Source organism: Oncorhynchus nerka, linkage group LG5, assembly GCF_034236695.1.
Source record: "Oncorhynchus nerka isolate Pitt River linkage group LG5, Oner_Uvic_2.0, whole genome shotgun sequence".
In the NCBI taxonomy this organism is placed as follows: Eukaryota; Metazoa; Chordata; class Actinopteri; order Salmoniformes; family Salmonidae; genus Oncorhynchus; species Oncorhynchus nerka.
The window spans coordinates 49266724-49291462 of NC_088400.1; the positions used below are offsets into that span (position 1 = coordinate 49266724).

At 43.7% G+C, this 24739-nt stretch overlaps 1 protein-coding gene across 1 annotated transcript; it reads left to right on the top strand.

Annotated features, from left to right (window-relative positions):
- The first annotated feature begins 1076 nt into the window (after positions 1–1076).
- LOC115129566 (transmembrane protein 33-like) lies at positions 1077–6837 on the top strand. Its single transcript, XM_029660071.2, has 8 exons — positions 1077–1167; positions 1880–1951; positions 4703–4797; positions 5206–5393; positions 5769–5836; positions 6082–6215; positions 6401–6484; positions 6616–6837. The coding sequence occupies exons 2-8, from the start codon at positions 1901–1903 to the stop codon at positions 6743–6745; spliced, it is 750 nt and encodes a 249-aa protein (XP_029515931.1). The 5' UTR covers positions 1077–1167; positions 1880–1900; the 3' UTR covers positions 6746–6837.
- Positions 6838–24739: the final 17902 nt, after the last annotated feature.

Consider the following 24739-nt stretch of genomic DNA (forward strand, 5'->3'; position numbering starts at 1 on the left):
CACGCCAGTCATAGACTGTTGTCTCTACTACCGCATGGCAAGCGGTACCGGAGTGCCAAGTCTAGGACAAAAAGGCTTCTCAACAGTTTTACCCCCAAGCCATAAGCCTCCTGAACAGGCAATCAAATGGCTACCCAGACTATTTGCATTGTGTTCCCCCCCAACCCCTCTTTTTACGCTGTTGCTACTCTCTGTTTCTCATGTATGCATAGTTACTTTAACTACACAATCATGTACATACTACCTCAATGGGTCCGACCAACCAGTGCTCCCGCACATTGGCTAACCGGGCTATCTGCATTGTGTCCCACCCCCCAACCCCCTCTTTTACGCTACTGCATAGTCACTTTAACCATATCTACATGTACATACTACCTCAATCAGCCTGACTAACCGGTGTCTGTATATAGCCTCGCTACTTTTAAAGCCTCGCTACTGTATTTAGCCTTTCTTTTTACTGTTGTTTCATTTCTTTACCTACCTATTGTTCACCTAATACCTTTTTTGCACAGTTGGTTAGAGCCTGTAAGTAAGCATTTCACTGTAAGGTCTACACCTGTTGTATTCGGCACACGTGACAAATACACTTTGATTTGATGGTACAGAGATGGCATGAGTAGTGGAATAGAGACACTAAGGGCAGGCATCTATTCCAAGTACAGACGCAAGTCGGGGAGGACGGAAGAGAGGAGGCTAAGATTACGGGTAGGACACAGCCGGGTTGAATAAGACTAAATGTGATAGGAAAGCATCCAATTGGAATGTGTGACTATTTACAGGAAATATAAACAATAGGGCATGTAATGATACTGTGTGGGCAGTATGAAAGGGAAATAGAAAGGCTGAGATCCAGTATGAGGGAGAAGTGGATACAGGAAATGAGTTTAAATAGTACACTGAGTAGAACGTCATTAGATACAATATTCTCAAATATTTTGATACCTTTTTTAAAGGAAACGGGGCTGGCAGGTGGGATTTAGTTTCTCCCCGTCTCTGGTCCATACTCCAGTACAGTAGGTGGTGGTAATGCACCATAACGCTGGCTGCCAACCGCCGACAAAAACCCCACCGAATAAGAATATCGCTGAGTATTTGGCAAAATTAGCCAACAAAATAACAGAGTCATTGATGAAACGGCACATCTGACGTTTTTCTCGACATTTTCAGGTAATTTTCAGAAAAGAAAATATAGCCTAACCCGAATTGTTCGTGTTAGCCACATGGAAGCCAGACGGTCCACGCAGAGAATATTTAAGATAGTTTACGGTACATTACATGCTTGGTAGCTAGTCTAGCCAGAATTGAGCTAGCTAACGATACTAGCACTAGCTAACAAGCGTCCGAACATTCTAGAGTGTGAAGGTGGTCATGCGTTAGCTAGCTTACATTAGGCTAGCTCACTTATTTACCGGGATTAGCCAGTTTGATAACGTTCTCTCAATTAACTCATTATATTAAAGCCAACACATTTGCTTGTTAAGTACTATAGTTGGCTAGTTATCACTTCCTGATCTGTCTCACGTTGGTGTGGCTAATAATTGCTGTCTAAGTTAGCTAGCTAAGCTAGTTGAACAGCGACTTTTGCTATGTTCTGACATTGCTCCAGCTAAACCAAATATATTGATGCCCGAACTGACAGTCATCTAACGTTGGCTGGATGAGTATGTTGGGTAACGTTAGCTTGAATCGGTTAACGTCAAAAGCAACCAGCTAAAATGTTAACGTCCGCACTCGGCATATGCAAAAGCAACTCATGGACGTGTGTTTAAACTGATCAGCGTTTTCATTCTTGACATTTCTTCAGAGTCAAGTGGGCTTTCTGTGTCAGGGTGCTGGAAGTTATTCATTAAACGGCGTCTTTGTTTCCTTCTCTCTTCAGGGGTAAACGAGTGTCAAAAAGATGGCTGACACAGAGCAAACAAGTGCCCCTCCCCCTCAATTAGGGCCAGTGGTGAGTAATCATGCACTTCTACTTCATCGAGATCATAGATTGTACTTGTTTGGCAGGATTTATACTCTGTAGTGTAGGAGCACTGACTTCACAACACACATTTGGCTGCATGGTGTAATTTTACGCACTCTCCAGTGATGTTTTGTTACGGACGTTTGGTTGAGTATAAACCCAACTTAAAGCCTATTTTATACATTGTGCAAGTACTCAACGCAAGGACACTTATCTACACTAATTGATAGTGATGCACCGATATGACATTTTTGGCCGATATCTGATATTTTCCTTGCCAAAGAAAATGATACCAATATTTAAAAAAAATTGCAGCCTTTAAGCATTCTAGTACATTTTAAAATGCACACGGACGCAACAGTCTAAGGCACTACATCTCAGTGCAAGAGGCGTCACTACAGTCCCTGGTTTGAATCCAGGCTGTATCACATCCGGCTGTGATTGGGAGTCCCATAGGGCGGTACACAATTGGCCCAGTGTTGTCCGAGTTTGGTCGGGGTAGGCCGTCATTGTAAATGAGAATTTGTTCTTAACTGACTTGCCTAGTTAGATAAAGGTTACACACTCCACACTGACCAAAAAGTTTTTTTGGGGGGCATTTACGTATGTCCCCATTACCAGGAAAACACAATTAAAACCCTATTTCTTTCACTTACTTGCCGTGCTGTTTCGTTGTTTGTTATTTTCATTCTCAACCAGAATTTCTATGGAATGCCATTTGGGTCTTGGCGTGTCAAAAAAGATATGTCAAATAACACTACTTGACGTGTCAAATAAGCTTGTTGACCAATCAGGACCTGAATATGACTGCATGTCACGTAATAATTTAACGCATTCATGATTTTTTTTAACGTAGTTATTACACATTTATTACACTATCACTTGTATTTCATATGTCACCATGATTCATTGATACGTATGCTATAATGCTGCTAAAGTTGTCTCGCGCACCTACAGTGCTGGTCATTAATAAAAAAAACAATTAAACTAGCTCATGGATGCAAACGATGTTCTTCCCTATAGTTAGCTCGCTAACTATATAGCTTGGTGTCATTATCTAAAATAACCCTAATTTATAAGACATTTCTTATTTGATTAATGGTTGTCGGACCCATATGTGAAGCTAGCCACAATTAGGATTAGCCACAATAGTGGACTTTGCTGTTAGCCTTCAAAACAAAAGTCTGTAATTGACAATGATGCAAATGAATACAAATAGTAGAATTATGCCATAATTGAACAGATCATGCTAAACGAGGTTGGAATGTTATATAAAATCAGCAAAAGATAATAATTTGTTAATTTGACCGAAGTCTGTTGAAATCACACTGGATGTATTATACATAAGAATTGCATTGGGGGCATACTTAGTTCACTGTAAAGCCTTACCTGTGGATCAATGACATGGGGTATCAGTCTACTCCATGACACCCAGAGAACATTAGCACCGTAGCTCTTATTGTGGGACTAATTGAGCCACATTTATTGACAACCTATGTCTATTGAACACTGTTCCTGAGGGGAAAACAATACTGCGTAGATGTTTTGGAGTCTGAACTCTGAGGAGGATGTTGGGGGGGAAAAATATATTGGGTATTGAGTAGACTGATAGCCCATTTCATTGATCCCCTATCCTTAGTTAAAGCTGTACAGTGCAATATGAATGTCAATACACACAATAGGCTGACTGGGGAGGGGATTTCACACAGTCCCAGTCCCGCGGTAAGAGCTAAAACATGAATCTTTGCCTAAACTCTTCAGTTGTGTTCTGTGGGTGTCACAGAGTAGACTGACACCCCATTACATTGCTTCACATTCCAACCTTGTTTGACATTATATAGTTTAAATATGGCATGGTTCCACCAATTGTGACCTTATGCATCACTTTCAAATAGGTACTTTTATTTTGAAGGCCAACCGCAAATTAAACTTTTGTGCCAAATCCTTATTGTAGCTAGCTTCACAACACATACCCCGGTCCGGTCGAGCCTCACTAGCCAGAAGTTAGCTGGATGCTTTATAATGTTAGCTTTGGGAAACAGGGTTAAGTAGCTGGCTAGCTATTTCTTTTCATGAACTGAAATTCAATTTCAATAGGCAAACAACAAGTGGCTACCTAGCTAATACTTACTCACAAGGATTCCTAAATCATTGCTAAGAATAATGAAAATGACTGCAGTTTCTACTGGTCATTGTTTTCAGGTTGGTTGTATTGGTGCTAGCTAGGTACCCCAGAAGTTGCGGTTGAACAATTAAAGCTTTATTACCAACGTGGTATTATAAACGCATAGATTGTGGCCGGTGTTTGCTTGTTTGTAGACTTTTTTTTACAGCTTTGACTGTGCTACTCATAGTAGTGGTGGCGCGTGGCTTGCACGTGCAAATTCAGAACACACAACATTCTATAATAGAACTGTGTTATTTGACATGTCAAATTAAAAGCTTATTTAACCCAAATGGTGTCAGGAAGCTAATAGCATTGCCGCTATTACTGTGTAGGGTAACATCTGAAAAACAAGAACATGCTGACGTGCGCAGACCCAAATTTGTAGTACAATGTAATTGCGTCCTTGTAGACATCATTTAAAAAAATATTTTTGGGGGTCTCACATTTTGGTGTATTGCAGATCATTTGGATAGTGCTCAATGATACAATGTAGGCTTGTGGAAGGTGATTTTAAAATATATTTTAAGTTTTTCCTAACCTCATGAACTTGAATGTACTCTTTCTTTTCACAGCAATTCATGTTGGCTAACAAACTAGAGACGGCAATGTGGCTCTCACGGCTCTTCACCATCTATTGCTCAGTAATGTTCATTCTACCACTCTTAGGGTAAGGGTCAATGCTCAGATGTTTTACTTTGTCTATATCAGGGCTCTCCAACCCTTTTCCTGGAGCGCTACCATCCTGCAGGAGGTTTTCAGTCCAACCCCAGTTGTAACTAACCTGACTCAATTTATCAACCAACTATTGTAGTGTGCAGTTTGGGTTTTGCGCTATTGTTAACATTAACACCTGGGATGTTAGCAACAATAGCTGACGCAGAACTGCAAAATTAACAATGTTTTGCTGATGTCATTATCAAATTAATGTCTTGAATGGTCACGTGATGCCACCACATATTCAATTTTGTAGCATATTGTCGTCCAAATTGTTTCACCTTTTTGATACACTGAAATGTAGTTAACTAGTCTGAGTTCCCTCAAAGTAATGCATTTGTTTGTTTTAAACTTTTTCCAGACCCCAGGCGGCTGCCAATTTCTACCAGCGTGCGCTGCTGGCCAACGCCCTCACCAGTGCTCTGCGACTACACCAGAGGCTCCCCCACTTCCAGCTCAGCAGGGCCTTTCTAGCCCAGGCACTCCAAGAGGACAGTTGTCACTACCTGCTGTACTCCCTCATCCTGGTCAACTCTAACCCCATCACAAGTATCCTCTCAACCATACGTAAAGGCTTTCACAATAGCCTGGTCCCAGACCCGTTTGTGTTGCATAGCTGAATCCCAGGATCATTGTCATGTCAGGCTAATGTTATCATGCCTTGGTGGTTCTGTCATAAGGGTCTCGGATAAAGCTAGAGCTTGGTATATCACCACAAACTGGTTTGGGGAGAATGCTAATTGGTAATGCAGGAAGGTTTTTGTAATGCTTGGGGTCATTGTTTCAGTTATGCAAATCTACTAAACCTATTTTCCTATTAACAAGAAGGCGTTGCTTGAAAACACTTTGAAGTTGCCCTTTTAATGTCTGTTTTGCGTTGTTGTTCATCTTAACTGCTATTTGCCCTTTAACCGCTGTCTACAGTGAGCATATTCCCAGTCTTCCTCTTCTCGTTGCTTCATGCAACTGCCTACACAAAGAAGGTTCTTGATGTAAGTATCCTCTCTTGATTGCAAAACATTTAAAATGTTAGTGAAGCCATAAAAAGCCAGTTGTGTAAAGCATAGCAAGCACTTGAAAAATTGTATTTTGTGATTTGGATGGTGACAATGACCTTTATGCTCATTAGGCATTTCTCATTTAGGAAATTCATGGAAAAATGTAGTGTGTAAGGTGCTCTTTAAGTGCTAGTTTAATCATTATTTGGTCATCCTGATGTATATTATTCCCCTTGTAGGCAATGGGCCCCAATAGCCTGCTCTTTGTGAGGAACTTTCTCAACAAGCTCACAGCCAACCAGCAGAACATCCTGAAGTTCATCGCCTGCAACGAGATCTTCCTCATGCCAGCCACCGTATTCATGCTATTCAGGTATGTATATTTCTTGGTACATTTCTCTGCACATTTTAATGGTACCTTAGACTGAAATCAGAGCTTTTTCCCTTTTTGTCTGTCTTGCAATACCAGTATGCACTGAGATAAGAATTAATTGATTGTCCGTCCATCTGCCCCCACCCAGTCACTTGATTGACTCGTGGTTTTTGTTGTGTTAACAGTGGCCAGGGAAGCTTGCTGCAGCCTTTCATTTACTACAGGTTTCTAACTCTCCGCTACACCTCAAGGAGAAACCCATATTGCCGGTATGTAGCCTCAATTGACTTCAGTAGGTGTAGTAATTTCAATATGTTGGATAATTGTACAATAAGTAAATATGGCAAATTGCATTTCTCAAACCATAATTTCCCTTCATCTCCCTGTCCACCCTTCCCAGCACCCTATTCTCAGAGCTGCGGATTCTGCTGGAGCATTTCATCATGAAGCCCGCCTGCCCAGCCTTCTTCAGAAAGATGTGCCTCAACAGTATCGCCTTTATGAGTCGCCTGGCCCCCACCGGAGTGTGACCTCACTTCCTGTCCCCCCCACAACCACAGTTTGTACTGTAAGGGGTGTGGCGACATGTCAACTCGAAAGGGACCGACGAGCAACAACAGAGTAAAATACATTTGAATGTTACATGTCAGGTCTGTGTTCCTGCTGCTCTGTTCATTTGCTACAGCGGAGGCTTAGAGGCTCAGCCTGCGATGCACTGAAAATCCCCCGATATTTGTTTTTTAAATGGCTTTATGGAGTAGCTGGACACTCACTCACCCTCCTCCACCCCCCTTTCTCTCTCTTTGGGAAGAACACCAGCTGACTATCTGTGTTCTACTTCTTCTAAGGATTGACCTTATGATGGTAATTGTCTTTGGTCTGTCCTGTATGATTTATTTATTTATGGAAAATACTTGTTCTTCTATTGCAAAAAAATATTAACTTCTGAGATTAGATATTTAATTTAAATTGTACTAATATTCATAGTTGTAATTCTTTTTTTATTAATCATATTGTTTTTCGAAGGCAACGAGATGTCAGTTGCTCTGCGATTTCTACATCCACCAATTCCATTTTATACATTTTTTTTCTTACGTGGAAAGCATCGGTTGTTATGATTGTCTTAACATATATTTTTCTCTTTGAAATTCACATGTGATCTGTGCCATGTAACTCACTACTTGGTGTGTTACATGGCACTGAAAAGAGAAAGGGGAATACCTGCTGTACTTTTGAAGACTTGAATGGTACAAGGACATGCAGTCAAAGGATTTATGCTGAAAAATTAAACAGTTTCACTATACCAGCAGTTCCTCAGTCTGCACATGGTATGCAGAAAATGGGAAGGACTAGGCTGGCTTCAAATGCAAGTGTATAGTTGCATTTTGAATAGGTTTTCTAATTTAAAAATGTCTTCAATTCAACTGATTCGTGGCTAATACCCCTAGTTTTACAGTTCACTGCATGCCCACATTGCCATGTTAAATGTATTTATTATTTACTTGTAGAGAAACCGTTTGTGTAGATCTGGAATAAATTCATCCATTTTAAATCAATAAAATATTAAAGAAATGACCTTGTTGAATGACATTTGTAATATTGACTAATATAAATATGATTTGTATCAATTCGCTTCCGCATGGAATTATTACGACAATGTAGCTACTATCGAAGACACTGGACCACGCTAAATCAATCAGAATCTAGGTTTAATCTCACCATCACCCAATGATCTTGAAGCTTCTTCAAACGACATCGTTGTCCATGGTAACGGGTCCAGTGTGCTCAATCAGATGCTAGCTCGACAACGTGAATTTGCTACTATGTCGATAAACTAGCTAATTTGAACAACGATGTGTCCCCTATATGGAATATATTAATGATACTGGTCCATGTGTGTCACGTGGATTTCGAGTAACGCAAACGAGCTAATTTAGCCAACTAGGGGTGTGTTCGTAAATTTAGAGCGTTGTCAGATTGTCCGTTCGTAAACTGGACGTTCTGGCCGAGAAGTAGGGTTGATCCGAGCGTTTTGACTATGGGGCATACTGACCTCACAACGGCACCCAAGCTAACTGGCTAACGTTGGCTAGCTACTTCATGTCACACAGAACACCTCACTAACTGTTGCTGGCAACAATTTCATAACGTTTTTTTGCCAACGTTTACTGACACCCGCCACATTTGGGTGTTGAGCGTTCGTAGATTCTGCACTCAAATGAGAGCGCTCTGAAATCGGAGTAGATAACCAGAGTGAATTTACGAACGCACCATAGGCCAGCAAATCCCTACTACAGAATAATCCCACAGAGTTGTACTGTTTTTGATAATCCCATTCAGACAAAATATTTTTTGCTAATTTCGGTTGTTAGCTAGCCAGCTAACGTTGATTTAGATGCATGTAACCCGGTTGGAAATAGCTTCTTAACGTTTCTGGACAGAAACCCAGCTTCTTTGGATAATTGAGTTAGCTACAGTAGCTAATCAATTAAAATTCACACCAAGCCAAGATAACATCATGGAGATCAGCCTCAATCGAGTTGATTATCTGCAGAGTAGTAGGCACTACAGTATTTTTACGTTTTTCATTTAACCAGGTAAGTCTGTTAAAAATACATTCTTATTTACAATGACGGCCAAACTTGGTCGACGCTGGGCCAATTGTGCGCCACTTTATGGTACGCTCATTCACGGCCGGATGTGATACAACCTGGATGCCACTTGCACTGAAATGCAGTGCCGTAGACCGCTGCGCCACTCGGGATCCCAAAGTTATCACACCATCTAACGTTGGAAAAAAAGCTATCCAGCCAAATGATCTAACATTTTGATCCCAGGCCCTGAACACGTCACTAATGTTATGGCTAGGTAAATAGTAGCTTGAGTGGAAAAAGGACTGATTTTTTTTACTGTGCCAATTTAGTCTTTAGTAACTGTCGATTAATTGTGATGCTGATTTACACTGGCTGTAACATTCATCGTCACAGCTTGGTGTGACTTCTCAGAAAACCAAGAGGCTCCCAAATGGTACTGTAACGTTAATGTGCATTATTAGAGGTGACCCATAAACATACCTTGCCGTTGGTTTGGAATATGCTTTTGAAATCTGTCTCTGAACAATGCCCCAGCGTGTTACCGGTTGCTAATCATGATGGTGTGAGAACTTGTTTTGGGATGAAAAAAGGAGAAGCTGTGTATGTATGGGGGTCTTACATATTCAACCTCATTGAAATACTAGCCTGGGCGCCAGTCTGTTTTTAGCCAACTCATTCATCATTGTTGGCACAGAGGCTAGCAGAATACAACCACTTCTCAGGAGCTTCATATGAATGCCTACTGCCGTTGTCCTCCTGTACAAGGCACTTAGCCTAACCTGCTCCAGAGAAACTGCCCTGCAGCAGACCCTGTGCTGTTCGGTGGGATGGGTACCATGTCCTCAAAAATACAAGTTTCCATTGTGTAATAAATAAGGTTTCAATCTATGTTAACAGTGATGAACGGGATTTGGGAGTATGGTGAGAGTATAAGGCTACCTTTTATTGTGAAAGAGACTTGGAGCATTTTTTAATTGGTGTATAAATAAGGGGAACTGTGGGTGTTTTTTTAATGCCTACAATGTGTTTCGCAGGCACGTTTCAGACGCAGACCTTTTTGTATGTGCGAGTTACATCTACAACCACTACTGTGAATGCAAGGACCAAGACTACTACCTGTCCGGAGACAAAATCAATGACATTGTGTGTTTGTCTGCTGAGAACTTGGGCCGCATTGTCTATGTGTTGGCATGTCAAGACAGTTCTCAGAGTGTTGCAGGTAAAGCTTTTACCACACGGTCTATCATTTAATCCCATTTCCATACAATCCAATGCTTGTTTTCTAATGGGTGAATGGAAATTAGTACTTCAAAGAGTTTGTCGTTTCTTGCCCATAGGGATCTGAGCTATTGTATGATATTGAAGTCCCTGGTCCTCCCTCAGTTTTGGAGCTGTACAATAGAGATGGAGGCAAGTACAAAAATCTTATACTGAACTCAAAATGTCAATTTCACACATCCCTGTACTTAAGTGCCTTCAGAAAGTATTCAAACCCCTTGACTTTTTCTACATTTGGTTGGTTACAGCCTGAATTTAAAATTCATTACATTTAGATTTTTTTGTCACTGGCTTACACACAAAACCCCATAATGTCACAGGGGAATTCTGTTTTTAGAAATGAAAAGCTAAAATGTCTTGAGTCAATAAGTATTCAACCCCTTTGTTATGGCAAGCCTAAATAAGTTCATGATTACAAATGTGCTTAACGAGTCACGTAATAAGTTAAATGGACTCACGTTGTGTGCAATAAGTGTTTAACATGATTTTTGAATGACTACCTAATCTCTGTACCCCACACATACAGATAATTGTAAGGTCCCTCAGTCGAGTAATGAATTTCAAACACAGATTCAACCACAAAGACCAGGGAGGTTTTCCAATGCTTCGCAAAGTAGGACACCTATTGGTAGATTGGTAAAACATTTCAAAAGCAGACATGGAATATTTTGGGCATGGTGAAGTTATTAATTACACTTTGGATGGTGTATCAATACACCCAGTCTCTATAGAGATACAGGCGTCCTTCCTAACTCAGATGCCGGAGAAGAAGGAAACGACTCAGGGATTTCACCATGAGGCCAAAAGTGACTTTAAAACAGTTAGAGTTTAATGGCTGCGATAACTGAAAACTGAGGATACATCAACAGCATTGTAGTTACTGCACAATACTAACCTAAATGACACAGTGAAAAGGAAGCCTGTACAGAATAAAAATATTCCAAAACATGCATCCTGTTTGCAATAAGGCAAATAAAAGCACAACAGCAAAAAAACATGTCAAAGAAATTCACTTTATGTCCTAAATACAAAGTGTTATGTTTGGGGCAAATCCAACATAACATCACTGAGTACCACTCGTCATGTTTTCAAGTATGGTGGCGGTTGCATGATGTTATGGGTAAGCTTGTCATCGGCAAGGACCAGGGAGTTTTTTAGGATAAAATTAAACGGAATAGTGCTAAGCACAGGAAAACTCCAAGAGGAAAAGCTAGTTTAGTCCTCTTTCCAACAGACACTGGGAGACAAATTCACCTTTCAGCAGGACAATAACCTAAAACACAAGGCCAAATATGCACTGGAGCTTCAAGACAATACAGAATGTTGCTGAGTGGCCGAGTTACAGTTTTGACTTATCCGCTTGAGAATGTATGGTGTGATGACCCTCCTCACTGTCTGCCGAATTCTTTCTCTTTGCTCTCGTTTTCCTTAATAGGATGTCGGTGGGCGGAGCTGGGAGGGTCGTCAGCGAAATGGGACACGCCTGGGCTCGGGTGTGTCCCAGGATAAATGCACCTCTTCCCCATTCATTGGGGAGACTCTCTCCATGCAGACACCTTTATAGATTTTTTTTTTGTGTGGCCTTTTTGGTTGTTTGCTTTGGCACATTTCAACACCCCGCATTGTCACATTTATGCATGCAAAACACACATTGTACTTAGTTTACTTTATTTAGAAAATATATTTTGTTATTCCTTGTCTCCACGTTGTCTCCCTTTTGTTATGAACTTTGAGCCGGTTCCTGACAATGGCAAGACTTGAAAATGGCTGTCTAGTAATGATCCCCTACCAACTTGACAAAGCTTGAAGAATTTGAAAAAGAATAATGTGCAAATAATGTACAATCCAGGTATGCAAAACTCTTAGATATTTACCCAGAAAGACTTAAAGCTGCCAAAGGTGATTTTAACATGTTTTGACTCAGGGGGTTGAACACTTAATCTAGATAATAGTATTTTAGTTTTCATTACTTTATTACAAATGTTAGGGTGGGTTGCACCAACATGGATTAACTCTTAAACTGGGGTAAATCAAGGTTTTTCTATTAATCTTGTTGCACCAAATGTTTAACCTAGTTTAACTTTAAACCTAGGTTCATTTTAATCCTGTTAATCAATCATTTAAAAAATAAGCAATAGAAACTTAGATTGGAGGTTAATTCAAAACTACCACTTGGTGGTTTAACTGATAAAATGGCAGCATATCTACCGTGTAGAGGCCAAAACAAGAGTTCCTCAGAGAATAATTAGACAGGTTGAATCCTGTTGAGTTTTTGTTAATGATAAGATACCACTTCTCCAAATACTCTGTAATGCAACTGGAAAGAAAGGTTGCACCAACCATTAAGCATGGGAGTGATAGGAATGTGGCTGTACCCCAACTACTTCAGCTGCTGGTCCGGTTCTACGCAACTGGATGTTTCCAGATTTTTAGACTCCACAAGTCAACTGTCTGCAGGATTGTAGTCCGAGTGTCCAGTGCTATTGCCTGTCTGAAGAATCGGTACATAATGTTCAATCCTACGGAGGAAACAGCTGGATTTTACAGGAGAGGTAGATTCAATAGACTAGGAGCAATAGACTGTACACACATTCCTATTCCCAACCCTGGTGGTGAGAATGGAGAACTATTCCATAATCAGAAAGGTTACTGCTTCATCAACGTGCAGGCTGTCTGTGATGACAAAGGTCAGCTCACCAACATAGATGGCCAGGATCCACCCATGACAGAAAAGTATTTGACAATAGTCATCTGGGTGCAGTGCTGGAAAGGGGCATATGAAGGCCACCTACTAGGTGACAATGGATATGCCTGTCCTGGGTACCTTATAACTCCCCTTTTAAACCCCCAGACACCTTAAGAGAGAATACAACACCTCAGTGTCAATGTGCAGCGGTTAGGACGGAGTCAGGCGCAGGACATAGAACTGAGTAAAAGACGTACTTTACTCGAAAAGAAACTAAATGTCAACGGACTGGACTGCCGACGTTATCTACCTGAAGGAGATCCGGCTGGCTCCTCCGTCGCGACGTTACCTGAACGCCCATCTGCGGCCTGCTAACCGTTAGCTGTCTTACCGGCTGCTCTCAGAATAGACAATCGGACAATTTATTTATTTTTATTATTATTATGTTTCTTCTTGGGCCTCTATAACTATATCTATTGTTTTTCTTTTTTTGCTGTTGTGTGATTTGGACTAATCCCCTCTACAACACGGAACTCCACTAATCTACTGACGGAACGCAAGAGGTGGCTAACAACAGACCTCCATCCTATGCTAGCTTGCTACCGATGTCCTGGCTAGCTGTCTAAATCGCCGTGACCCCCAAACCAACCTCTCCACTCCCTGGACCCTTTTGATCACTCGACTAAGGATGCCTCTCCTTAATGTCAATATGTCTTGTCCATTGCTGTTCTGGTTAGTGTTTATTGGCTTATTTCACTGTAGAGCCTCTAGTCCTGCTCACTATACCTTATCCAACTTATTAGTTCCACCACCCACACATGCAATGACATCTCCTGGTTTCAATGAGGTTTCTAGAGACAATATCTCTCTCTTCATCACTCAATACCTAGGTTTACCTCCACTGTATTCACATCCTACCATACCTTTGTCTGTACATTATACCTTGACACTATTTTATCGCCCCCAGAAACCTCCTTTTACTCTCTGTTCCAGACGTTCTAGACGACCAATTCTTATTGCTTTTAGCCGTACCCTTATTCTTCTCCTCCTATGTTCCTCTGGCGATGTAGAGGTGAATCCAGGCCCTGCAGTGCCTAGCTCCACTCCTATTCCCCAGGCGCTCTCTTTTGATGACTTCTGTAACCGTAATAGCCTTGGTTTCATGCATGTTAACATTAGAAGCCTCCTCCCTAAGTTTGTTCTTTTCACTGCTTTAGCACACTCTGCCAACCCGGATGTTCTAGCTGTGTCTGAATCCTGGCTTAGGAAGACCACCAAAAATTCAGAAATTTTAATTCCAAACTACAACATTTTCAGACAAGATAGAACTGCCAAAGGGGGCGGTGTTGCAATCTACTGCAAAGATAGCCTGCAGAGTTCTGTCCTACTATCCAGGTCTGTACCCAAACCATTTGAACTTCTACTTTTAAAAATCCACCTCTCTAAAAACAAGTCTCTCACCGTTGCCGCCTGCTGTAGACCACCCTCTGCCCCCAGCTGTGCTCTGGACACCATATGTGAACTGATTGCCACCCATCGATCTTCAGAGCTCGTGCTGCTAGGCGACATAAACTGGAACATGCTTAACACCCCAGCCATCCTACAATCTAAACTTGATGCCCTCAATCTCACACAAATTATCAATGAACCTACCAGGTACCCCCCCAAAGCCTTAAACACGGGCACCCTCATAGATATCATCCTAACCAACTTCCCCTCTAAATACACCTCTGCTGTCTTCAACCAAGATCTCAGCGATCACTGCCTCATTGCCTGCATCCGTAATGGGTCAGCGGTCAAACGACCTCCACTCATCACTGTAAAACGCTCCCTGAAACACTTCAGCGAGCAGGCCTTTCTAATTGACCTGGCCGGGGTGTCCTGGAAGGATATTGATCTCATCCCGTCAGTAGAGGATGCCTGGATATTTTTTAAAAATGCCTTCCTAACAATCTTAAATAAACATGCCCCATTCAAGAAAATTAGAACCAGGAACAGATATAGCCCTTGGTTCTCCCCAGACCTGACTGCCCTTAACCAACACAAAAACATCCTATGGCGTTCTGCATTAGCATCGAACAGCCCCCGTGATATGCAGCTGTTCAGGGAAGCTAGAAACCGTTATACACAGGCAGTTAGAAAAGCCAAGGCTAGCTTTTTCAAGCAGAAATTTGCTTCCTGCAACACTAACTCTAAAAAGTTCTGGGACACTGTAAAGTCCATGGAGAATAAGAACACCTCCCAGCTGCCCACTGCACTGAAGATAGGAAACACTGTCAACACTGATAAATCCACCATAATTGAGAATTTCAATAAGCATTTTTCTACGGCTGGCCATGCTTTCCACCTGGCAACTCCTACCCCGGTCAACAGCACTGCACCCCCAACAGCAACTCGCCCAAGCCTTCCCCATTTCTCCTTCTCCCAAATCCATTCAGCTGAAGTTCTGAAAGAGCTGCAAAATCTGGACCCCTACAAATCAGCCGGGCTAGACAATCTGGACCCTTTCTTTCTAAAATTATCTGCCGAAATTGTTGCCACCCCTATTACTAGCCTGTTCAACCTCTCTTTCGTGTCATCTGAGATTCCCAAAGATTGAAAGCAGCTGCGGTCATCCCCTCTTCAAAGGGGGACACTCTTGACCCAAACTGCTACAGACCTATATCTATCCTACCATGCCTTTCTAAGGTCTTCGAAAGCCAAGTCAACAAACAGATTACCAACCATTTCGAATCTCACCATACCTTCTCTGCTATGCAATCTGGTTTCAGAGCTGGTCATGGGTGCACCTCAGCCACGCTCAAGGTCCTAAACGATATCTTAACCGCCATCGATAAGAAACATTACTGTGCAGCCGTATTCATTGATCTGGCCAAGGCTTTCGACTCTGTCAACCACCACATCCTCATCGGCAGACTCGACAGCCTTGGTTTCTCAAATGATTGCCTCGCCTGGTTCACCAACTACTTCTCTGATAGAGTTCAGTGTGTCAAATCGGAGGGTCTGCTGTCCGGACCTCTGGCAGTCTCTATGGGGTGCCACAGGGTTCAATTCTTGGACCGACTCTCTTCTCTGTATACATCAATGAGGTCGCTCTTGCTGCTGGTGAGTCTCTGATCCACCTCTACGCAGACGACACCATTCTGTATACTTCCGGCCCTTCTTTGGACACTGTGTTAACAACCCTCCAGGCAAGCTTCAATGCCATACAACTCTCCTTCCGTGGCCTCCAATTGCTCTTAAATACAAGTAAAACTAAATGCATGCTCTTCAACCGATCGCTACCTGCACCTACCCGCCTGTCCAACATCACTACTCTGGACGGCTCTGACTTAGAATACGTGGACAACTACAAATACTTAGGTGTCTGGTTAGACTGTAAACTCTCCTTCCAGACCCATATCAAACATCTCCAATCCAAAGTTAAATCTAGAATTGGCTTCCTATTTCGCAACAAAGCATCCTTCACTCATGCTGCCAAACATACCCTTGTAAAATTGACCATCCTACCAATCCTCGACTTTGGCGATGTCATTTACAAAATAGCCTCCAATACCCTACTCAACAAATTGGATGCAGTCTATCACAGTGCAATCCGTTTTGTCACCAAAGCCCCATATACTACCCACCATTGCGACCTGTACATGTTACATTTAACATTTAAGTCATTTAGCAGACGCTCTTATCCAGAGCGACTTACAAATTGGTGCTTTCACCTTATGACATCCAGTGGAACAGCCACTTTACAATAGTGCATCTAGGTCTTTTAAGGGGGGGGGGGTGAGAAGGATTACTTTATCCTATCCTAGGTATTCCTTAAAGAGGTGTACGCTCTCGTTGGCTGGCCCTCGCTTCATACTCGTCGCCAAACCCACTGGCTCCATGTCATCTACAAGACCCTGCTAGGTAAAGTCCCCCCTTATCTCAGCTCGCTGGTCACCATAGCATCTCCCACCTGTAGCACACGCTCCAGCAGGTATATCTCTCTAGTCACCCCCAAAACCAATTCTTTCTTTGGCCGCCTCTCCTTCCAGTTCTCTGCTGCCAATGACTGGAACGAACTACAAAAATCTCTTAAATTGGAAATACTTATCTCCCTCACTAGCTTTAAGCACCAACTGTCAGAGCATCTTACAGATTACTGCACCTGTACATAGCCCACCTATAATTTAGCCCAAACAACTACCTCTTTCCCAACTGTATTTAATTTATTTATTTATTTTGCTCCTTTGCATCCCATTATTTTTATTTCTACTTTGCACATTCTTCCATTGCAAAACTACCATTCCAGTGTTTTACTTGCTATATTGTATTTACTTTGCCACCATGGCCTTTTTTGCCTTTACCTCCCTTCTCACCTAATTTGCTCACATTGTATATAGACTTGTTTTTTTTTACTGTATTATTGACTGTATGTTTGTTTTACTCCATGTGTAACTCTGTGTCGTTGTATGTGTCGAACTGCTTTGCTTTATCTTGGCCAGGTCGCAATTGTAAATGAGAACTTGTTCTCAACTTGCTTACCTGGTTAAATAAAGGTGAAATAAAATAAATAAAATAAAACGCAGTGTAACGGAATTCTTCATCCTCTGACGAAGAGTATGACATTTCGGACCAATGTGCAGCATGATACGTGGAACACTGACATACAGACAACGTGAAAAAACCGAAACAGTGAGGTAAGGTGCAGAAAAAACTAAATAGAAAATAATCACCCACAAAACACAGGTGGGAAAAGGCTACCTAAGTATGATTCTCAATCAGAGACAACGAACACCTGCCTCTGATTGAGAAACATACCAGGCCAAACACAACATAGAAAAAAATACATACACTTACCCACCCCAACTCACACCCTGACCAAACTAAAACAAAGACATAACAAAGGAACTAAGGTCGTGTAACGTGACACGCAGGGAAAACACACCAGCTCACAGAAGTCTTGAACACTAAACAAAGAACATACACGCACAAAACCATATGGGAACTAGAGGGTTAAATAGGGAATAAATTATAACGTAATGGGAACCAGGTATGTACAATCAAAACAAAATGGAAAAAGAAATGTAGATCGGTGGCATATAGCAGCCTAAGGTGTGTAAAATATAACATTGATAACATGTAAAAAGCAATATTATATTTTGATCAACACGTACAATTCCTCATTAGGCTATCTGTATTCAAATGTATAATTTAGACTTTGTTATTCTCAATACCATACAGGGTGGAACTGGAAGTACCAGAACACAAGAGTGGAGACAAGACTGGAGGATACCAAATCTGTAACGGTTTTCTTGTGTCGGAGAGGCGGACCAAAACGCAGCGTTGTTATTATTATTCATGGTTCTTTAATAACGAAACTATACATGAATAGACTAACAAAACAAGAAATGTGAAAAACCAAACTTTTTAATTTTTTTTTATAAAAATAGTTTATTATCTTCAATACCATTCATTCTTTACAACTCATAATTTACATACATACACAAATAATGGTATTTTAAATAAACTAATTAAACTAAAACATAAACCACAAACAAAACCTCAGGGGAGCATCTTCCCTCCCCGTTACCCTACAAAATACCTCTCCCTATCTCCCCGTCCCTAATCTATCCTCTTACAAATCTAAATGACACCCAGCCCTAAACCCCTTCCACCTCTCCCGAGCAGCATGCTGCCCCCACTTCCTCTCCTCCCTCTTCATCCTCCCCCTCAAATCTCCTTCCACCCTCCTCACTATCCCTTCCACCCCCCGATCTTTCCCGGTCTTCACCATGTTCTGCCTTGCTTCCCACAGCCCCGTTTAAAGAGACTCATGAGAAGCCAGAGCAAAACCTGTCCCTATCCGTCGCTCTCGCTCTCCCTACACCCCTCTCTAACCTGGCCCACGTCAATACAAAATCCCCCTTTACCAAACCTAACAACACCCGTGCCCTAGCCCATACTACTCCGGCAAAGGCACAGTCCCAAAAGACATGGCGCACAGTCTCCTCCCTGCCACAAGAGGATCTTAGACAGGTGGGGGATTGCACCAAATTATACCGGTACAAGATGGAACGTACCGGCAAACACTTATGAAGGCTCAACCAATTCAGGTCTTTGAGCCTGTTATCCAGACCCCGCGCCTGCACTCCCTCCCAGACCACTTCCGAGATGCCCACTACAGGCGCCGGACTCCCTGCCTTTCTGACCTCCTCGTACAGGTGCCTGTGATCTAAACCTACTCGGGCAACTTCAACCTCAGGGTGCGCACGCAGCCACTTGGCCGCATGACCAAAGTGCCACGGCAGCTGTTCCGCCCGAGGACCCGTGTTAGACCACACCATTATGCTTCTCGCCTGATACGAGAAAAACACCCGCAGGAGGTAACCGGACGGGTGTATCACTGGCTGAGCAAGCTCCGCTAACAAGAAGGAAACAAAAATTGAGTCCAGCTTGAGGGGGAAATGTGGTACCCCCCTACCTCCCTCCCCGATGGGACAGATCATGCGTGCCCTGGCGACCCACTCGCACCTGCCACTCCACATAAACTGAAACACAAGCCTCACTAGAGGCCTCCTCAGACAAGCCGGCAATGGGTAGATGTATGCCAAATACAAAAGAGACGGCAACACATCCACCTTTAGGACCAGGACTTTGCCCATAAAAGACAAATACCTAGCTTTCCACATTGCTAGCTTCCTCTGTACCACTGCGATACGCATGTTCCAGTTTAGCGTCGCTGAGCCGGAGGTCTCAAAATGGACCCCGAGAATCCTCAGGGTCCCCTCACAGAGAGATAACCCCCCAGGCACATCCGTTCTACTGCGCCATCTTCCGAAAAACTTGACTGAAGACTTTGCATGGTTCAGAACTGCTCCCGACGCTCGGGTGAAATCCCCAAAGATGGCAAGGGACCTTGTCAGGCACGAGTCCTTGCACAACAGCAAGGAAGTGTCGTCGGCGTACTGCGTCATCTTAACACGCAGCCCACCACTTCCAGGGATCAGCAAACCTTCCACCCCTGTGTCTGCCCTAATGGCAGCCCCCAGAGGCTCCATGTACAGAACGAAGAGGAGAGCCGAGAGTGGGCACCCCCTGCCTGACCCCAGACGAGAGGTCAAAAACATCACCCAAGTGACTATTTACACTAACTCGGCACCCCGCTCCGACATATTATGTACGAATCCATCCTATAAACTTCTCCCCAAATCCTAATCGACCTAACACTCTGAATAAAAAGGATCTATTCACGCGATCGAAGGCTTTCGCCTGATCTAGCGCTGCTACCATTAAAGGCAGACCTCTATCTTCAACCCAAGCGATGGAGTCCCTGATTAACTGTAGGTTCCATCTAATAGAGCGGCCCTCTACCCCGCACGTCTGATCCTCATGAACGACGTAGGGAAGGGCTGTGCGCAACCGGTCTGCTAAAACCTTTGCAAGTAGCTTGTAATCTACACACAGCATGGTCAACGGCCGCCAGTTGCCAAGGTCTGTTACTTCCCCCCTTCTTATATAAAAGTGACAGCACACCAACAGCCATTGATCCCCCCGGGACCCCCGCCTCAAGGATGGCCTTCAAGACTTCGAGGACCACTGGTCCAAGTATACCCCAAAACTTGAGATAAAACTCAGCCGGCAGCCCATCTATCCCAGGCACCTTCCCTTTTCCCATCCTCCTAAGAGCGCTCTCAACCTCTTCTAGTGAGATCTGGGCCTCCATCACTTCTCTAATGTCCTCCGGCAACCGCCTGGACAAGTGTTCTAAAAACACATTTCCCTGCTCTACATCTACATTTCCCTTTCCTTAAATAAACCTTGGAAATGATCAGTTGTCACCCTGACCATATCCTCTGGTTCTCTAACTATACTACCATTTTCTTCCCTAACACCATGCATTACCTTCCTACTCTGTCTTGCCCTAACCAACTTAAAGAACATAGCAGAACAAGTCTCATTATGTTCTAGAAAGCCACTATGCGCTCGCTCAAGGAAAGCTCGAGCCTTCCGCTCCTGCAACTCCCTGAGCTGCGCCTTTAGGGTTGCGGATCTCTCACAGTCAAACGACCCGCCGAGGTTGCCTGCCTCGTATTCGAGTTCAATTAACCTCTGGATACGATCCACCTCCCTCCTCTCCTCCCTTTTTTTCCTCTTGCAATACCCTATTATAAAAGCCCTAATCCTCACCTTAACTAATTCCCACCACTCTAACACCCCCTCGCACATGGACCGGAGGCCCTCAAGCCTCCAAAAGAAACCATAAATCCCGTCAACAAAAGCCTGCTCCTCCAGCACATCCCGATCTAGCTTCCAGTACCCTCTACCAAAGAGGCAGACTGGCGACCCCACCTGCAGGAGCACCCCGTCGTGATCCGAAAAGAAAACAGGCAACAGCCGCCCAGACAACTTACCCAAAGACCTGGGTACAAAAATATAGTCGAGCCTCCGCTCAACCCCCTGGAGTTACGCCATGTAGGACCGTCCATTTTCGGAGTAGTGTGCAGACCACCATCTACCAGACCATGGCAAGCCATTAGCCTGGCAATGGCGCCCGCACTGCTATCCCCCCCTCTTCCTAAATCTGTATTAAAATCCCCCCCTATCACTAATTTCCTATTTGTGACACACAGGGGCGTCAGACAGTCCACCATCTCCCTTCTGTCTGCCACCACCTGTGGCCCATACACCACCACTAATCTAAATTTACAATCCCTTATCGTGACATCCACCCCTATAACCCTCCCCTGCATTACCACAAAAGAATCCTCCACTTTTACCTCCCTGTGCCCACACAAAATCCCTACCCCGATGAGTGCACCCCCAACACCCCAAACCGACTCCCCTTGTCCCACTCCCTCTTAAACCTAATAACATCCCCTCCATCCCTCAGGTGAACCTCCTGTAAAAAACAAAAATCAAACCCCACACCCTCCAAATAACTAAAAACCGCCCTCCTCTTAACAAAATCCCTTAAACCCCTTACATTTAAACTAACAAAAGTAAAATTAGACTCCATGAAAATAAATACATGTAATACACTCAAATTCTAAACCCAGACAGAAAAAAACATAAAACAGGAGACTCACCCGATGCTCCCTGCTCCATATCTACCGGTGAGAACACCATCCGTAATCCCGACATCCCCCCCTCTTCCTCCATCACACCCTCCCAGGATGCAGGAATAGTGTTTGGCTCCGGGGTGCCCTGCACCCTGGGTCTACCCCCACAATCCTCCCCCTCCCCAGTGTTGCAGCTGGTTTGGAAAAAAATTGGGGAGGCTGAGTCCCCAAACAAAAACTCCCCACCTCCTCTTGTACCCAGTCCTGAGTCTTGTTATGTGTGTCCCCACCCAACAGAAGTTGAGGGCCTGAGGAAACCAGCAGCAACCCAGAGGTTTCTCCCGCCCCATCACTCTCTTGGCCATCCCTTCCCCCTCACTGTCGGCCAATCGCCACCTCCTCTTCATACTCTTCTTTGGTGATGGCGGCAGTGAAGAGATACCACCCTCCCCCCGCCAGCTCCTCCACCATACCCTCATCTCTTCCACCATGGCACTTTCCCCCAGTCCACTTTCTCTTCCACCATCTCCTTCTCCACCACTCCTCCCTCGCTTTCTTCTCTCTCATGCTCCTCCACTCGGTTGCCTTCTTCCGCCGCTTTTTCTGGTTCTCCTACTCCCGTGCCTTCCGTTTCCTTCTCTCTTCCATCCGCCGCTTCTGGCTCCTCCTCCTTCCTTGTGGCCTTCCCTCTGACCTGAACTCTGGTCATGAGGCGTGCTTCCTTCCCCTCCTCTTCTTCCCCCATCCCCGCTCCTGCTCCCCCAGCCGCAGACGCATATGACCTCTGACGGGCCGGGCACCCCCTCCACAGGTGTGCTGACGAGCCACACCCATGGCATGTCTTAGGCTTGTCACAATCCCTCGCCTCGTGATCCTCAGATGCACAAAATCTCACAAAATCTTGCACTGCATGAGGCGAATATGTGACCATAGGCCATACAGCGTCTGCAAAATGGGGGCTGACGTGCATAATACAACGTCCCCCTGTCAGCCCCTAGGGAGAACATAGCAGGAGGATGGAGGTAGCCACCATGTCCCTTTGGGTCCTCTCTGAGGAGGGCCTGGAAGCCTCTCCTCCCATTCCAAAACCCAAGGGAGTCTTTGAGGTGCCTTGCTGAGGAGACGTTATCCATGTATCTCCCCAGAAAAGCCCTCACCTCTTCGTCCTTAACGTAAGGGTTGTAAATGTTTACAGTTACAACCCTAAAGTTATTCTTCGCCAGGCTTGTTATTTCGTAGTGGCACATCGGCCTCTCACCTCCCACTGCTCTTGCCCTTCTCAGGGATATCATCGTGTTTTTCCTCTGTATATAGTGCAACGTCGTATGCTCCCTCCAACGAGTTGCCTTGGAAACAAAACACGTCCTTCACCGTCAGCTTTAGAATCCCCATCAATATTATCCTTCCAAAGGATTCCCGTCCTAAAGGCTCAAACTCCTTTTCCTTCCAAGCAAACCGAATCGTGTTGGCCAGCCCAATCCCAGGGACCGACCGTGTTGATGTATTTAGCACCATCTCCGCAAGGAGAATGGCGCTCGTTCTCTTCTCTTCCAAAACAATTGAAAAGAAAAAACCAAGTGACCGAGCCTAATCTGGTGCAACAAACACAGAGACAGGAACAATCACTCCCAACACCAAACAGGCTACCTAAATATGGTTCCCAATCAGAGACAATGACTAACACCTGCCTCTGATTGAGAACCATATCAGGCCAAACATAGAAATAGACAAACTAGACATGTAATATAGAATGCCCACTCAGATATCACCCTGACCAAACAAAACATAGAAACATAGGAAGCATACTATGGTCAGGGTGTGACAAAATCGCTTGGGAAAGCATTGTTTTAATAAATAATTGTTTTAATAAATAATTCCTTAAATAAATAAAACATATTCTTTACACAGTGGGCATTTGTTTCCCTGAAGGGGCTTCTGAATTTGCAATAGCTCTTTTTGTAAATTCAGGACCTCAATCTGCAGTAGAATTCTCTCTCTCCAGCTACAAAACATCAATATGAGCTTGGTTCGTGTCAGTTCTGGGGTTTTTTGTTTGGCCTGTCCGGTGTTTTTGCTGCTGGCACGCAAAATCCAGGCACTGCTGTTTCTCCATGGCACAGTGTGTCAGCTACAACAATTGAATTGGGCCCTATATGCCCAGCCTTGGTACAAATGATGATGTTATGTGACATGCTGTAACGGGCCTGATAACAGTAACATTGTGAAGTAGCATTAACATTCGTTTTAACGTGCATTATAGTCATTGATATTTACCAGTTATTTATACTTATTGGTGGTTCGAGTTGTCCGTCGTCATCATAGGGGTTAAGGAGAGGGGAAAACTGCTGGGGAATCATCTCGCATATCTTCTGGGAGAGAGAATCAATTCCCTTGGAAGGAGGCCCCCCTCTGGTCTGAAATAGCCCCCGCCTCTCCTCCGCTGCATCCTTTTTGGCTTTCACTTTTACGTTTTTCGAGCACTTTCATCTGATTTGGGTCCCACTTTTCTTTAATCCGTGTCGAACCATTAAATCTGTCGCATAAAATGGCCCAGGTGTCTTCCTTCTTTTTGACAGTCTGTCTTTTTATCCTCCAGTACGTTACTAAATTCCTCCATCAGCTCCGACAATAGTTTTTTTTTTCATAAGCGGAGAAATTTGAACTTCTTTGGCGTGTCACGGGTTACTAGGAGTGGAAGGTAGGAGTCAGGCGCAGAGAGCAGAGGGTTCAATGATTCGTAAATAATTTAATAATAATAATTAATAATAATTCTCCGAAAAACGGTCACGCCAAACACAGGGCACATACACACTGACCAACCCAAAACACAGGGCAAACGATCCAGAGAACGAAAACACACAAAATAATCCGCACAACCCTAGGCGGGCCTAACAGGCTTAAATAGACCAAAAATCAAGAAACACA

What these genes read in the sequence shown, in the direction of transcription:
- LOC115129566 (XM_029660071.2), top strand. Translation starts at nt 1,901, where the DNA reads ATGGCTGACACAGAGCAAACAAGTGCCCCTCCCCCTCAATTAGGGCCA. An exon ending in CCCCTCAATTAGGGCCAGTG is followed by an intron (nt 1,952 to 4,702) that starts GTGAGTAATCAT and finishes TTCTTTTCACAG; the next exon opens with CAATTCATGTTGGCTAACAA. An exon ending in CAACTCTAACCCCATCACAA is followed by an intron (nt 5,394 to 5,768) that starts GTATCCTCTCAA and finishes CGCTGTCTACAG; the next exon opens with TGAGCATATTCCCAGTCTTC.